The sequence below is a fragment of the Carassius auratus genome, unplaced genomic scaffold, assembly GCF_003368295.1.
Source record: "Carassius auratus strain Wakin unplaced genomic scaffold, ASM336829v1 scaf_tig00040184, whole genome shotgun sequence".
NCBI classification, from domain to species: Eukaryota; Metazoa; Chordata; class Actinopteri; order Cypriniformes; family Cyprinidae; genus Carassius; species Carassius auratus.
The window spans coordinates 41107-59355 of NW_020526576.1; the positions used below are offsets into that span (position 1 = coordinate 41107).

The window sequence follows — 18249 nt, forward strand, 5'->3', positions numbered from 1 at the left end:
TATTAAAATAAATATGCAATAAACATATAAATATTAGTTTGAAATAAATGAATAAAAAATTAATTTAAAATAAATGTTAAAAAATGTATAAATAAATATTTGTTTAATCATTAGTACTTCTAGTATCTACAGTAATCTAAACATCTTACAATTACAATTACAATACAAGTTGTTCACAGTATAAACTTTTTTTATTCTAAAATGTTGAAAACCCATGGCGCTGGGTATCGCAAAAGGCAAAGCAGATGACATTTAAGAAATAACATCTACACTCACCACTACTAGTTTGGCTCCAAAGCCGACGTAATCCTGCCAGGCCACGCACAGCACATAGGGAAGGTAGAGGGTGAAGTATATGATGCCCCCGCAGGCCGCGGCGAGGTTAGCGCGGGAGAACAGCGTGCTGATCAAGAAACACTGCATGATGGTCACCACCGCAAACGAGGCCAGGAACAAGTAGACTACACCAGGATCACTGTACGGCAGCAGATTCCCCATCTGAGCAAGACATGACAAGCAAAATCATGTTAAATAGTTGTTAGGGTTATATTTTTATGTCAGTCCTTGACAATACGCACCTTCAGGATGAGCACCAGCAGGGCGGCGCTGATGAGCAGTGGGATCAGACTACTGATGAACCAGCTCAGCCACAATATACCATTATCCAGACCCATAATCCTCATGGTCTCCTTGAGCCGGGCTTCCTTCTCGTACACCACACCCTTGATGATGATGGCCACCGAGTACATCCAGGCCAGAGTCATGAACAGAGGCATGGAGCGGCTCATCACCCGCAGGAAACTAGGGCAGAGCAGACAGCATGGGTTACACCTTCAGCATGAAGATAATCAACAGTTGATTCGGTGCAAGAGCACGTGTGTTTCAAAATATTTAGTTTAGTTTAGGTTTAGTGCATAATCAGCATCATGCGCGTCTCTTAATCTCACAATGCACTGAAACAAGCTCAGTATGGTTAGTAATTGGCAGTTACACCCAACATCTGTGTTTTAATGTTTATTATAATATCACATTATTATAGCTTGGCAACATCCTAACTCTACTGAAATCAAATGTATAGCACACCAGATTGGCCACTTTTGAGGTTTTACTTCAATTGGTATGAGATAACTTAGTAGTCAGCTGACTTTAAATGCATTAGAGGGGTGAAATTAATGAATGAATAAATAAATTATTTAAAAAAGATACTTTTCAAAATAAATCAAAATAAATAAATAATTAAATTTAAATAAATAAATACATTTTATAGTAAAGCGAATAAAAATATACAGATTTATATTCAAACAAATAAATAAAAGTAAAATTAAAGTACATTAAATAGATATTTAATGTATTAAAAAGTACAAAAGATTTATATTTTTAAATGAATAAAAATGGATAAACAAATGAAATAAACAATTTGATTAGAATAAAAAAATAAACAAACAACACAAATTAGATTTAAACAAATTTAAATGAGTTTTAAATAAACAAACAAACGAACAAAAAAATTAAAGTAAATGAAAAATATTTAAAATTAATAAAAAATGTAAACAATTTTAAATTGAAATAAGCAAATAATAACAGCAATTTGATTAAGATAAATAATAAAATAAAATGAGACAAATTAGATTTTTTTTTTTTTAAGTAATTAAATAAATAAAGTAGAAAGTAGAGTAGGAAAAATAACTAAACTAATAAACACATTTTTCACATTTAACATTGAAATATAGGTGAATAAATACAGCTGCCTCTTGAGGATATTAGGATGGGGGTCAGTCTCTTACATGAAGACGATCATGTTTGGGAACCTGTGGCATCTAAGAGACCGAAAACCCTTTCAAGACAATGCAGCACAGAGCCTAATTGTTACTGATTTGTTTTTGCATGAAACTGTGAATGAAACCCGAGTTTCAGAGTTCATTTCAAGCTCAATTTAAAGGCTGAGGAATGCTGTTTCTTACATGTCATCCACATAGCAGGGATACGGCATCTGCTGGATGTAAACGCCCGTTTTCTCCTTGCTGCCGGTCAGAGCTCGTATGATCCCATGTTCAATCACGTCCTGCAGGTAGGAGAAGCCACCCCAGATGTACCGCAGGTCTTCAAACGGGTCCGCTCGAGGACCGGGATCCCAATATCTAGAGCGAAACACAACCATCAGCTCTCAAAGGCTTCAGTTCAAACCCCTCCATTTCCTCCATAATCAGAAACGCATGTCTCCTACCCGTCCTTGATCTTGTTGGTGCGCTCCACGTTATCGATGTCCATGCGGATCTTGTAATTGACGTTGGGTGGCAGGTCAGATGTGTTGGCCTGCATGTCAGGAAACACTATCCCCGCCCAAAACTTGCGGTCATCCAGTAGATGCATGGACTTGTTTACCAAACGCTCCTCATTAGCCACCGGCTCCAGCTTATCCAAGTTCACACACTTCAGGGGAGAATGAAAATAAACAGTTTATTGGACAGAAGTCGGGGGCAGGATGACCGAATGATGCAATTCTGGCAATCGAACAAATCCGGGCCAGTTAACACGAGTATTTAATGAAATAATCAGTCCGTTCAGCTAACTTTGGACTGGCTTGACCTGCTTTGGTGGTTTGCAGCATAATTGATTTAAACTGAGAAGTGTTTCTTTAATCAACAGAGCAACACAGTGACCGAGAAAAGTAAGACATGAACTGAAAACACAGATTCAGTTTTTCTAGATCCGTTTAATTGATTAGCAGTGAAATCAGTGGCATTATCAGTCAAGTCAATTATACTGAACAAACCAGTGAGATCTGATGAAGACGAGTGTGTATGCATGCATACCTCCATGAACCGTGAGATGGTCTGGATGGCCTGATCCGTCTCGTTGAACACTTCTCTCCATGTGTACGCTGAACCATGGGGACGCGTGTCCTCTGAAGCTTTGGACAGAAAGCTGGACACGTCCTCCACACGCCAGTTCGTCCCGCTCAGCTTGGCGTTAAAGAAGCGAGCGCTAGCGTTGTTCTGGAGGAGCGTCTATTTAGGAGAAATAGCATTCAATTCATTACTGAAATATTATGTGGCCATACAAGACAAATGGCTTCTGGTAGTATAAATTAGTGCATTAATATATGTAGACAAAAAAACAAAAAGTTAAAACTATGATATAATATTTTTTTTTCTTTACACATTTATACATGTAAACTTTACACTGTGAAAAGTAATATTATAAAGATGTCTAAAATATTATTTGGAAAATACTTATTTTATATTAAGTTAAATTATTAAATTTTTCCATACTTATCATACTTTTAGATGCATTATTTATCTAAATGTTTATTGTAATCAAATTTTCATTTATTTATTTATGGTACTATAAATGACTGCACTGCAAATATAAAAGTAAATGTAAAAAAAAAAACTAAATATTAAAATTATAATTAAACCTTTATGCTGTGAAATTTTTATACTATAAAAATATAAAAAATATTTGGAAAACATTTTTAAGGTAAACAAAGTTTTTTTCTATAAAGTCTTACATTTATTACATATTTATTATATTTTATAAAGCATTTCATTAGGCTATTGTGCAGTACTGTAAATTAGTGCATCAGTAATTAAATTAATAACAGTTTAATAAAAATGAATCCAATTTATATTTGTTTTTATCAAATGTTAATTATTTATCTACTTAATTGCTTGCTTGCAAGCAGGACCTTGCATTAAAGTCATGCACATAGCAATGTGACAGCGAGTTTTTGTGCCTATAACAACAAAACACCTAATGCAGCTCACTTTTTCATTCGTTTAGCTACAAACTGGTCCTGAGAAATCTCCAAGGATATGGAGATCTCCAGCAATAAGTGTGCGTCCTGCAGAGCGCCACACGTTGTGTGCCATGTGAGTTCAGTAGTGAGGTTAAAATGCAGTATGGCTCTTTTCCAAAAGATGGCAGTGTGATGTTCACCACTGGAGCTTCTCGCAGCACGGTCATGTGCTCAGAGGCGACTAACAGGAACAGTGTCTTTTGTTACAGGAAGGTTATCTGTGTTCAGACAGGTGTGTGTGTGTGTGTGTGTGTGTGTGTGAGACGCACCCGAACGAGGTCCATCTCCTCACTACTCTCCATGAAGTTCCATACTTTGGGTCTCATCTCTTCCCACATGCCACCGAGGTCCCTGAGCACACCGAGCTCCTGAAACGTCTTATTGACCTGAGACAAACAGAGAGACAGTTAGGATGCTCCTCTAGATTCAAAAAGACATATAAAATATGCAATGTGTACTTTACTATTAGAATAAAATATTAAAAACAGTAATAATACAGAATGTGAATGTGGTCAACACTAAGCATTGGTTTGTCTCATCAGTGTCTGCTGACCTCTTGAATGATCCTCTGGGTGGCAGGGGTGTCTGGGGTGTACAGGATCTTCCCCATGAGCAGCGGCTTCAGAGCTCTCCAGATCATGCGGGATATGGGACTCGACTCCAGGCCCTTCATCATGCTGTTGCAGTAGGGCGCTAAAGAAACACGTTTTTTCCTCAGTTTAGCAGGGTACGTGCAATATTCAGTATTTGTAAACCATGGAAGAAAGAGCAACACGGCTTCTCTTACTGGAGGAGTTGTCGTAGACGGAGACGGGCTCGCTGTCGCTGTCATTGCCGTAGTTTCCGAACAGGGCCTTGTAGTTGTTGTCCTCGTACCAGTTGAGGGACTTGATCTTCAGGCCTCCGCCCTCCGGGTGACCGCAGACGATGCGGGACACGGCCTGATACATGTGGTTGGGGGACTGCGAGCTGTTGCCCGTCAGGTACTGGATCTCATTGCGCATGTCCCGCCAGCTCTTCATACTCACAAGCTGAGAGTCAGAAAAAAAGAGTCAAAACGTCCTTACATTTCAGAAGACTTTATATAAACAACCATTCAAAAGTCTGCGCTGATACTGTTTTTTAATGTCCCATCTGCTCACCAAGGTTTATTTAATTAAAACACAGTAACAACTGTAATATTGTGAAATATCATTTCAATTTAAAATAACTGTTTTCTATTAGAATTGATTTTAAAATGTATTTATTCCTGCGACGCAAAGGTGAATTTTCAGCATCTTTTTACGCCAGTCTTCAGTGTCACATGATCCTTCAGAAATCATACTAAAATACTGATTTAATGCTAAAGAAAAAACATTTATTATTAGTATCAATGTTGAACACAGTAGTTTTTTTTTTCAAGTTTCTTTGATAAATAGAACGTTCAGAAGAACAGCATTTATGAGAAATAGATTTTTTTTGTGACATTCTAAAGGTTTTTACTGTCACCTTCAATCAATATAATGTCTTTGCTGAATACAATTTTCAATTTCGGACTGATTTTCCATGAAATATCATGAAATACCTTTTTATTTACAGAGATTTGTGCATTTCCAGAACCTTATTGGTCTGAATCTTACATATTTTAAACAAAAGAATAAATAAATGACGTCAAAGAGACACGGATGAGTGAAGAACTGCGTGATGGTCGAACGTCACAAAACGTTTGCTTATGCTAAAGAATTGATTAAAACTGTTTGTCTGACGCTGAGAAAAGCAAACGTTAACACCGCAGCACCTTGGACTGTGTTTATTCAGTTCTCTTAAATTACGTCATGCGTTGTTACAGATGCTTCAGGAAAGAGAGAGACTAATATTCATTTCAAAACACAGTCTTGTTCAGAAGTGACCTGAGTGTCACGTGCCTGCCTGCATCTGGGACATTAAACCTCATCATACCTCGAGGTGTCAGAGGGTGTACTCTTATGAAGTGTTGTCACTGTCAGCTGAAGGGTGTTACTGACAATAATAATAATACAGAAGCATGCTTATTGCTCCTGGATGTTTGTATTGTGCAGTCATTTTTATTATGTCATTATTTCCTCATCATAATCATGCTATATACTGCTGTTTTAATGTGAAACACGAAAAGAGAAATGTGCACATATTTCACGGTTTCTAAAGGAACAAGGAACTTCTCATTCACTTTCACTGAATAACGATTTCAATTTCAGTCAGCTGATGGTTAATTTTTCTTAAGTACTGAGAGAAAAACCGAGCAAATGTATAAAAATAGACGACGAATATAAGTGTCTCCAGGGTAATCCTCAGCGTGGAGAGAAAGGGAGTTTATGATAAACCGTATCTTATGTCGCTCGCCCGACAGCAAGAACAGAGGCGCTGCTGTGATACCTGCTGAGGACGAGGTTACTATCGGTCGTTCTCCTGATGAAACCGAAAGAGACCTCAAGAGCACAAAAGATATCCTACTTTCTAACATTTCCAGCACATTAATGGATGCACGCTGAAAAAGTGCATGCATGCTGGATTAATGGATGCACGCTGAAAAAGCAATGAGAATTATGGCACGATGATAACGAAAGCGTTTCCATTTTATGAGATAAAAGCATGGCTTTACGTGGTGTTACATAAGCATTTGTGTGAGCGGGTTATAGTCGGACAGGTTTGTAAAAGATGAGTCAATATGATTCACAGGGCTGTAAACACTTATGTCATGTGCAATTTCCAAAATCACCATCAACACATCTGAGAAGCAAACAAAGAGTTTTACTGCCCGGTTAATTCACTTAAACACAAATGTACATTCACTTCAACAGGGAATGAACATGAGCCCGTCTAACCATTAAAAATTATATTATAATTGTATTTTCTTTATATTTTACTATACATATTGTTATATTATTTTCTCAAATAATATTATATTATATTATTTGAGATACATTAAATGTTAACTGAAATATATTTTAAAAAATAAACTTTAAAAAAAAATGCAGTTTAGCTATAGGCCTAAGTACTAAAATATCTCAAATAAAACAAATACGTTTCATGGAAAAAACGGAATATAAAAAATACTAAAACTTTAACTAATATTACAATGAAAATGGAAATAAATATAAAAAAACTAGTTCAAATCTGCAAAAGTAAACATTACTGCAGTATATCCGTCCTTTAATCCGAAGCGAATGTGTATTTTTGCTAGAAGAATGAGATGAGTTTGCCCACATCATCCAGGGGTCTCATTAGGAAAGGATTCATCTGTTCCCTGTCTCGCACACGCGACTGCTAGTCACAGAAGAGATCTATTGTTATAGCTGTCTCACTGTAAGCTATCATGAGGTGTCTGAGGAAGCCCTGGAGGCCACACAGACATGCAAACAAGAATAAAGCACGACCTGGAGTAACCTCTCTGCCGCTGGCTTTAGCGAGGGTTACTGGAGTTCAGCTCGCATGTCTGCAACGCTTATGTGAGAACAAAGAGGAACTAAAGCCGGTCAGGGCAGGGTTGGCGTCGACTCGATTTCTGTTTCTGCTTCAAGAGATAAAACCGGGAAGAGATTGCTTGTGAGGCACCAAATGCCCTGTGAGATGATGTGGAAACAGAAGTGTGTCCCTGTTTCATTTCTAGAGCAAGTAACTTACATATTTGCCGAGCTCTGCACTTTTTGCCCAGCGCTGACGGGAACTGGGAGTCTTATGATGGGCCGAACTACTGCTGCTAACTCACTTAACACCCAGGTTTGGTTTCTAAACGCTGGACACCAAATACATGCGAGCGGCAACACTGAGTGTACGGCTGAAATGTCAAGCGTCAGCTCTGTGGTTTAAGGGACACAGACGTGTGGGATGCTAACCGAAATAGCTATTAACAGAACTGTCTGTCTCTTTAAGCAAAAAAAAGTTTGGTGTGAAACCCAAATAACCTTTCAGTGAACATTTTTTAAAAGAACCTTTTTTTATTATTATTAATGTGAAGAACATTTGAATCATTTATAGAATCTATAAAGAATCTTTTGTGGAATGAAAGATTCCATGGATTTGTTTAAGTTCTTCATGGAACCATCATTAAAGATCCTTTCTTTTTAAGAATGTTGGGACAAAACATCGTAATGACTCGGTAGACCAAAGCACAAAATATTAACTTTTTCAGGACTAGCATAATGCAACATTGCACATCAAAAAACAGTCGTTAAACAGTCATTGATGCTTACTGCATTTTAATGAATCTGTTTTTTTCTGATTAGCCGGATCCACTGGTCTAATACGGGATAATGAGATTTGGGAAGATGGGGGTGGGAATGAAACCCTTCACTCTGGTGGTGTCCAGTTCAGTCCCTAAAAGCAGCGTTAGAGATATTTCCGGGGCTCTTACCTCCACCGCTAACGCTCCCAAACTCTCCAGAAGACTGTCTGTTGCTATAGACACATCTTGGAAAATCTTCGGGTCAGACTTGACATCTTTCTGCATGACCAAAATATAAAAAAACAACATTATTAGCTAATCAAAGTAATCATATTGAATTACACATTTTACTGTCAAAATTATGCTGAGAAATTTACTGCAAAAATAGCAACTGTTGTTGCCAGAAACTCATTGTAGAAATACTGTGACAAAAATACTTGATACTTTATCATTTATAAACATAATATAATGTTAATATGACAGTACCAATTCAGTAAAGCAACATGATGAATTACAGTACATTGTAAGTTTCTGTCCATACGACATGAACAAGTCTTGTATAAACAATTGGCAGCTTACAGTTTAACCAATTATCAGGTTTTTACTTTAGCTGTGAAAATGACAAACATCTTTCACAATGTAGGAGGATACACATTCGCGTTAACATGCATTAAGCATCTTTTTAAGTCGTGAGCTGCTAGTGAGGCAATGTTAATGCATGCAAGCCACATACACTAACTGTGTAGTGGACTATAACGTTGTGATTCAGGAAAAAATGTCAAAGCCCTCAATGTCCCCTTGCTTTCGTAACTTAATCGCCGCGCAAAGATAGCAGTGACCTGGCATCTTGAAATCTCATTACTCAAAGACAAAGAAAGCATTGAGTCTAAAGCGAACATACACAAAGACATCAATATGTGAAGACTCCTGGCTGATGGCCATCACCGTTCCCTTTTCATGCACAAATATGCTGAAATAATTATTCTGACTGGAAAAAACATATTATGTAAAAGTGACCATTATGTGACCACAATGTTATTCTGTTATGCTTGAAGATTGCAGAGTTCACTGGGTCTAAAATACAAAAATAGACACTTAGTCCTAGTTCGTGGGTAATTGGTTTACTGAACTGGTGGATTCCTTTGTTTATCATAGCCTTTATTGCATTATTATACTCCAGTAAGCAACTTCTATGTGAAATATAAGGGACATAAAACACATCTTCAAAAGCAATCATTAACATGGTCATTTTCATTCTTGTATTCTAGTTCCTGTGATGTTGGTTAATAATGAAGTCCTATGGAAGGGATTTGTTATTTAACACTTGTATTTACTTACCCGTATTGGCTTCAGGAAGTCCAGGTTGGACAGGAAGTGGCTCTCTGCGTTATTCAGCCATTCAGCAGACGACTGACAGATGATGTTTTGCGTCAGCTGAGACACGTTCTTATCGGCTATAGTCACGAAATCCTCCAGAGAGGTGGTATTGCACAGGTCTCTGAGATGAACACCGAAGCCTTTAATAAGAACCTGTGGATCACAAATAGCAGATGAAACCAACTAAACAAACTCTCTGCAATCATATTCTCAAGTACAAAACCTGGAAGCTACCATCTTTGTTTGATGGGCACTTTTTAAGCCAATCATCTGAGCTATAAATGCCATGTGACTATTAAATACAAGTCAGTCACATTTGTGAGACTCTCAATCAGGATCTTATATTCACATGATGCATTTAAGCCTGAAGATCTCCAGAGAATGGGTGCAAATGATTGCTTGAAAGGACATTACGTGACCATGTAATTACAGGCTCTTACTTTTGTGAACAAGACAATGGACAGCCTTTGCCTAAAAGATAGGTTAAAAACACAGCCTGTCCAAAAAACAGAAGGCTTGTTCTGTACGTTATTTGTAAGATCGTGACTCTCTATCAGCTCCGTTACTCACCCAGAGACTATGAACAGGATGTTAAGGCTAATTTGGAAAACACTTAAGACTACTTTCTTATATGCACATAATATATGCATATACTATGTGGTTCAAAAATGCAATAAATAAATGAAAAGCAGCAATGTTGTGAAATATTATTGCCTTTTAAAATAGTGTTTCTATGTGAACATGTTGTAAAATCAGTATCCCAGTAATGCAAAGCTGAATTTTCAGCATTTTCAGTGTCACACGATCCTTCAGAAATCATTCTTCTTTAAACATTTATATCAATGTTGAAGAAAATTGTCTTTAGTGTCACTTTTGATCAACTGAATTGGTCCTTGCTAAATTAAAGTATAATTTTTATTGAATCAAAATCTTATCTTAACATATCATTTTTAAAGTAAGAGAATAGAAAAAACTTATCACTTAAATTATACAACAATAGATATGATATTCATTATTAAGATTAAAACTATTTTAACACTTTCTGGTAGCCAAATGTTAGAGAATATGAATCATTGCAGCTTATGTATCCAATATTTTTTGGAGCCATTGTTTTTGGTTTTATCTGTGCAACATGGGATGGATCTATTTTAAGACTTATGCTATGTGAAGAATGAAATGCTGGGCATATTTTCAATCAACTGAACTGAAGTGTTATAAAAGCTGTCTCTATCTTGCTGGGAATCGGTCGGCCTGTGTCAGTTTTCCAGGAATTGTCCTGTGGCTGTGGTTCTGCAACAGTCATGTGACTCCGCCCCAGCACACAGCAGCACGTGCATCATCCGCAGCATCCCCATCTCACACCCCTCCACACCAAGGTCATCCACATGTGAGAGCACACGGGTGCATGTACAGGGCTTTGAAAAACAGATCTCTTCATATCTGCACGAACCAGTGCATTACATAACGGTCCCAAGATAGATGACGCGCTGCAATTTAATGACTATGCCAGATGGTGTGTGGAATATTTTAAGTGCTGTCTATACATGTGTGAAGGTAATTAAACACAACACCGGGAGGGCAAACAACATACATTTAGGAAATAAAAAGTTCCTGATGTCTGATGATTTGGTCGTTCAAAGGTTTTTAAACAGCTGGTGTTGTGCAGTTGATTTACCTTCTCCAAGTTGACGTTAGCCTCCACTATCTGTTTCACAGCATGCTGGGGCAGGCTAGCATTATTCTCAAGAAACTCAGACAACGTTTCATTATCACGGAGGAAGTCCTTCAGCTTGAACCCTAGGAGAAAAGAAAAAAAAACTTTAAGACTAAAGATGTAAACATGAAATACCATATGTATATTGTTTTTATAATAATTTAAATACACTAATAAATAGTACTATATATATATATATATATATATAATACTATAAAGTATATAGGATCTATAATACTAGAATTTATGTAAATATGTATAAATTGTGTATATAACTACTAATTAAAATTTTTGAGTTTGATAACATCACATCAGAATACTGCTGACAAATAAATGCATGTTATATAAATAATAATAAATATTATTAATAATATTAATATTATAATAAATATTGTATTTACATACATAATTACATTAGCTAGAAATAATATAAATAAATAATAATATAAATTGTAAGTTATTATTTAAATATATATACATAAATTATACAAGCTATTTATATTATTATTTATTTATATTATTTCTAGCTAATGTAATTATGTATGTAAATACAATATTTATTATAATATTAATATTATTAATAATATTTATTATTATTTATATAACATGTATTTATTTGTCATCAGTATTCTGATGTGATGTTATCAAACTCAAAAATTTTAATTAGTAGTTATATACACAATTTATACATATTTACATAAATTCTAGTATTATAGATCCTATATACTTTATAGTATTATATATATATATATATATATATATATATATATATGTACTTGATAGCACCATGTCAGAATAATGCTGAGTAGCACAGGTCAAATTTTGATTTTAATTGAACTCATCAGCAGTGATTCACAATTGCACCGTGAATAATATTATTTTTAACAAAGGGTGTCGTTCAGAACATTATGATAAGTATGACTCCATCGCAATTCCTAACTCAATGATAGAGCGAGTGAGGTAATGCAGCTGAACTATCGTGTTCGGTTACTGCTGCAGTCATGAGAGAATTGCTCATTTAGCTCTCAATTCTGAGTTCATCATGCAAGATGTCCATGGGAAAGGACGGAGGAACAACAAACGCCAGAAAGCAACTACAGCAGAGTTCCTCACAAAGCTCTTTGTGTTGCGTGTCAGAACATTCCAGAAGAGTTATCGGTATGAACTGGTTTGAGTCAGTCTCTTTCCTCTGGGGTTAACACAGGTCATTCCCCGGCCGCTTCTCTGAAACCACCAGAGAACACTTATTGTTGTTTAACTATTCAGGATGATTTTGGGAAATGAGTTATGCAAGATTTCAGAGGACGCAGAGTACAGAATTTGTGCAAACACCCATAAATCCATCTGCAAACATACACGCTTGAAAAAGAGGTTTTCACAGGGATTCCATAAAAGAACCTTCTTAAAAGAACAATGCAAAGAACATTTTCCACTATATAGAATGGAAAAGTTCCATGGATGTTCAAAATTCTACATGGAACCATAGTTGGCAATAAAAAAAGGGTATAGGGCTATAAAAGAAAAGCTCAAAATATAGCTCAGATCATTTGAGTCATGTTTGAGAAGCATTTTTGAAACTTTTACGAAACTCCTTGAGACACGTAGGATTACTAACACTTTTCCTCTGAAGACAAATCTCACAAATATTTAGATCAGAATCACATCAAATCCATTAAATGCATTTCTCTTCAAGAAGTAACAATTAGGATATCAAAGACATCTCATTTGCAACAGACTCTTTTTTTTTTTTTTGCATCAATGCAATCATCAGTTTCATGACACAAGCCCCTCCTCATACAGTATGTGCATTAACACATATGAATCGTAAGCATCTCTGTGGGATGAAATGAACATGTTTAACATTGTGACTTTTGAGGCTTTCTAATCCATGTGGACAAAGCCAGCATCCTATTCCTCAAGCCCCAGGTGCCAACAGCAGCCCCTCCGGGAACATTAATTAAATGCTGTCAACTGTGAGTACATGCAACTCCCTCAAGCCTCTTTCAGCAACCATTACGGTGAGCTGTCTGTCTCAATAAATGTCACAAAGTTATCCATTTATAAGCAAGTGTATTGTGACTGTTAGTGGTTTTTGCAAGAAACACTTCTGCAAGTGGTCCTTGAGGTTATCAAAAAAGGATCTAAAGACCAAAATATAATACAGATTTATTCAGGCAGTAATGCAACCACCTGTCAACTGCATAGCAATGTATCTAAACGATCCTAGTCATAGATCTATATATAATGCTATAATGAAAATCTTCTAGGCAAGAGAAAAAGATGAGCAGATACTAATGACCGCTTTTGTAGTCTTCAACAGTCAAAAAATAACTAATACAGTATGTTTCCTATTTGACCTTCAACACTGCATCTCAAATGAGGAACCAGACCTAATCTGATTATCAGACAGGAAACAGACAAGACAGACAAACCCCCCTGTGTTTGTTTTTTATTGAATACACTGAGGCTTATTGGAAATTAGGGTGTACGGACTCACTACTTCAACTTAATTGCACACTGAACCAACTAGTTAAACCGAGACCAATGTGAGAGTAAACATTGCTAAAGTAGTAGAGTGACTTTAGAAACTGAAACCAAGAGAAGCACGTATGACCTTTTAATGCATATTACTCAAAAAAGACATGAATCCCAACATAAATGAAGGGAACCCTAGAGATTCTAATTCCATGTATTGATTCTGGTTCATTAATGAGACCATAAATGATCCTTTTATTACTTTTAGCACAACATTCACTAAAAGTATCAAACCTAAAGTTACACACACTACAGTTCAAAGGTTTGGGGTTAATAAGATTTCTTATCAGCAAAGATTCAAAGTCTTTCATCACATTACCAAAAGATTTATTTTTCAAACAAATGTTGTTCTTTTAAATTCATCAACACAGGTCTTGAAATACATTGTATAATGGTTTCCAAGCAGTGCCAAGGTTTTTAATGTTGATAATAAAAAAGAAATGTTTATTGAGCTCTGGATCAGCATTTTTGAATGATTTCTGAAGAATCATGTGACAACAAAGACTGGAGAAAATTCAATAATAAATTATATTTTAACATATATTCAAGTAGAGATCAGTTCTTTCCATTTATAATAATATTTCACATTATTAATGATTAAGTTAATGCAGCCTAAAAGTCTTCATTCCAAAACGTTTGAACTATAGCGTATGTTGAAGATACTGAAGGTGTTTGAAGGTGACGTACCTTCAGTGTTTCTCTGCAGTTTTCTCAAGGCCCGGACCAGTCCTTTAAAACCGTCAAAGCTCTTGTCCTGTTGGCTGTAGAGGAGAATTTTCTTGGCATCGGTGAACAGTCGGGAGATGCTGTAAATGATGAAAGTGAAACATATATGAGGGAAACTTCCATATATAGTCTGTAAAATCGAATGCAGGCCCAAAACCTGAAATACACACATGGAGTCATTGAAGTTGCCCACCACCCCGGGGGTCTCTCCAGGGGTGGGGTAGCGAAAGCAGGGGTTGTTGGCATTGCAGATGATGCCCTGTACCCATGGTAAAGTCCCTGCAGAGGGCATGGCCTTGTTGGGAAAGTGGCCTGGAAAAGGAATCAGATTTAGAACAAATGTGTGATATTAAATCTTCAACAAAAGAAATGCCCATTGCAACCACATTTCAGCAATCAATGCATTTAATGTAATGAAATGAAGTTTATTTTATTTGGAGAATAATTAGGCAAATGTCATGCATTTTCCACATCAAAACGACAGGTTGCACACACAATTCCTGGAAACATCCTTGGAGAAATTCTTTCCCTTAAATAGATTCTGCCTGTTTGAAGAGCGTATGTTTTTACTGTAATACTGTTTTCTTTTTCCTATTCGGCTGTCCTCATTTTCTCATTTTGAACTAAATCAAAAATAGTTAACATTTAGTTAAGTCAGTTCAAAGTACAGGAACTGACACGCAGCCAGAAAACTGGGTTTCAGAGATCTTGTGATATATGTAAAATGTCATGCTGTTCTTGGAGCTGTTTTGCTGTCCATGACCTCCCCTGTTGACTGTGTGATTTCCAAAGAGGAGCAAATATTGACGCTTGATTTAAGTAAGATGTGGTGACACAATGCATTCAGGATCTTTTTTAGTGCAAACATTTTGCAAAAATAGGCTTTAGAAAAATACAATCAAAATGATATAAACTAGACCAACGGGTGTTTTATTATTCTAATGTAATCAGATTTATATTGAACTCTTGGGGCAAGAAAGACACTATCTAAACTAAGCTCAAATCACATTTGCATTCATTTTATGCTTGTGTTTTGGGGAAAAACCATCTCAGGCCACTTACATTCATGTTGCTCGAATGGAGGATAGTGGAGTCTGACAGATATCAAGATGAAAAAGATGAAGAGTGGCCATATGATCTCGATCAGCAGCTGAATCTGGAAAAAGAAAGTGTGTATATTTGTGTGTGTACGCAGTTGTTCATCATCCTGAATTGTTTTGGTTCCTCCCTTATGAACTTGAATCTGAACTCAACACCACAACATATCTGCTGCTCACATATCCTGAATTAACTATTCTAGCGAAGTCCAGAAAATCCAGTTTATCGTGACGGTTAATGGCTTTCCTGTTGCTAAACCTGCTGTTCATATGTTCAATGCCAAGAGCATGTTTTCTGTCATCATCAGCTTTTTGAAGTACTTTCACTTACAGGACATTGTTGCTTTAAGCAAAGGCTGATCAAAACAGAACTCTGTTTGGTTTGCTATCATTTTACATTGAGGATGGTAAGTGAAAAAAATATATATTAAAATCACTTCACAATAAAACACACTGAATGATCACAAATCCTAAGCAACTGGTCTTTTTATTTATGCATTTATTCATTGCTTTAGATGTCGCCACCGAAATAATAAAAGGAGCCTGGCGACTCCATAAAAGGCATTCATTTTGTTGCATTTTTGTTTACATTGCTATTTTTGGTATATGACTGATTGCTCAGTTGCTCGATGCATGTGATATGAACTTACAGTTTGTCTCCGTCGGTAAGTGAAGTTCTTCCACAACAGCAAACCCAACTGAGTGGAGACAGCCATCTTGCCACGGATCCCAACTGTCCGTGGCTCCTCTCTGCAAGACAATAAGATAAAGCTAATGATGGCAAGCTGTTTTTGATCAGACAGTCGCTTGATCAGTTATCCCATGCCACCTTTATCCAGATGGGACTTTATAATATACAGTGTTGCATTCAGTAAACAAGACATTTGGATGAGTAAACACTGAATGGATGTTGAGAATTTCCCATTAACATTTCAGCGGATTTTCTTGTGTATTTTATATAATTAAGGCAGATAATTAAGTAGTGTATAACAATGAAGATTTTGGCTTGGAGGTGATTTAATATAGCAAGGTAAAATATTATTTAAAAAAAAATGTTTTGGCATTGATATAGTATATTCAAGCCATTCATCTTATCTTGTAGAGGAGACTACAAGGAGTGGGTGGAAATGTGGATGTGCTTTGAACTATAAAATATTTCTGCTTTTATTTATTTGTCGCTGAACCATAAAGTCTCTGTGCCTTCATTAGCAGCCAATGTGTTTTGCCTCTGTCATTTTTGTACAGTTTATGCAGATATGACACTCTGCTAGGTAATCTGATACTCATGCTTTTGCTGTTCATACACAACATTAAAAAGAGCGTCCCTTGCGGACGTTTCCATTTTCTTATTTTTCGTCTTGTTTACCATTTTCTTCATCATATCGCTTCTCTCGCGTCGTAGCCTTCTCTATCATTTCTTGCACATACATCAAAGATCAGTTTATTTTAGGCTTACTGTGCACTTAAACCTGTGCGTCAAGACTGACTTAAAATTTGTCCTAGAAAGACATGATAAGAGGAGTCCCCCATACATTTGTTTACTATACACAATCTTTGCCACGATTTAGCCTACCTCTATGGAACACAACACGCAATGACACCGACTCAAGACACTGAACTATACATCTAAGCTTTTGTTTTAACCATCAAACGTGTTTATAATCGTGGTGTTTTAAAGATGCAGAAGAGTTGGAGAGCTCCGTGTTCTTTGTCATTGTTCCGCAGAGGAGAGGTAACTCTCGGTCATCTCGCGCAGACTCGGTGACGAGCAGATGCTGAAGCGACACGCAGCACTTAGTCTTCTTTGTTCCTCTGTTTTTAAGTTGTCATTTTCTCAGTAGCGTACGAATGCAACTAACAGTCAATAATCCACAACTTTTCAACATGCACATCTGCCACGAAGCATTCAAAATAACTCATCAAGTGTTTGCGATAAAACACGCGATCGACAACAGCGCGTTCCTGATTAAAGAACTGGCAAGTTAAAATATTCATATACTTATCTAGCACAATTACTAAACGATCATACGTGACAATTTGTAATAAGATTAAAATGCCACAAAGCTTTCAGAACATCGCAACTCAGCAAGTGTTTACGATAAAAAAAAATGACGCAAATGCGTCGCTCGCCTATAATTTGTGGAAAAACAATAACAGCGTGCATCTGGTCACAAAATGTGTAGGTTTATGCAAAATGATGTATCCATGAATTAGTATAAAATTAAACTTGGCACAGAGCTCACTGCTCAAAAAGCAAACAAACAAAAAAAAAAACCTCTACGTTACTCACCGTTATTGCTCTGAAATAATTATTCCTTATTTCATATAAACTGTAATTCCTTTTGAGACGAGAGAAAAACAGCTGTTCTAACTCTCTCAAAGCGATATTGTACCGGTGGTGCTTTGTGCTCTTATGGACGGACCTTTTTCCTCTCCTCCGAGCTTTTATAGCGATGCGCGAGCGAGGTTACTGTCGGTCAAACTGCTGTTTGTCTTCGAGCCTCCATATATGGAAAGCACGTGCGGACCCAAAACAGCTCTTAAAAGGGCAACGCGGATTCCCTCAAAATCCGTTATTTTACTTTGTTTTGAGCTTTTTGTAAGTTTATACCACACATATTATGTATTTAACAGTAATTATATAATCTGAATGAAACAGGGGTGTCCAGTGATTGGATGGCACAAGGTTAACTGGTTCATAGTTGCTACACAGATACAAGTGTTTGGTGTGTTCAGCCAAACTGATTTTCAGACATTTATAGATGTTGAAAAATGTTAAAGTGAGTGTAAAATAGGTGTATTTCATGGAAAAGAAAAGAAA

General features: G+C 36.5%; 1 protein-coding gene across 2 annotated transcripts in view; it reads right to left on the bottom strand.

Annotated features, from left to right (window-relative positions):
• LOC113084554 (ATP-binding cassette sub-family A member 1-like) overlaps positions 1–17878 on the bottom strand; it is a 33252-nt gene extending 15374 nt beyond the window's left edge. For both annotated transcript variants that reach the window (XM_026254882.1, XM_026254881.1), the window contains exons 1-16: positions 17719–17878; positions 16079–16178; positions 15394–15487; positions 14502–14643; positions 14293–14411; positions 11032–11153; positions 9318–9509; positions 8169–8258; positions 4587–4830; positions 4353–4492; positions 4069–4185; positions 2814–3008; positions 2225–2430; positions 1962–2138; positions 579–801; positions 277–498 (exon numbers count right to left, since the gene is read on the bottom strand). In XM_026254882.1, coding sequence (XP_026110667.1) covers positions 277–498; positions 579–801; positions 1962–2138; positions 2225–2430; positions 2814–3008; positions 4069–4185; positions 4353–4492; positions 4587–4830; positions 8169–8258; positions 9318–9509; positions 11032–11153; positions 14293–14411; positions 14502–14643; positions 15394–15487; positions 16079–16144 — 2349 coding nt within the window. In that variant the 5' untranslated portion in view covers positions 16145–16178; positions 17719–17878. The remainder of the gene's footprint in view (positions 1–276; positions 499–578; positions 802–1961; positions 2139–2224; positions 2431–2813; positions 3009–4068; positions 4186–4352; positions 4493–4586; positions 4831–8168; positions 8259–9317; positions 9510–11031; positions 11154–14292; positions 14412–14501; positions 14644–15393; positions 15488–16078; positions 16179–17718) is intronic.
• Between the last annotated feature and the right edge of the window lie 371 nt (positions 17879–18249).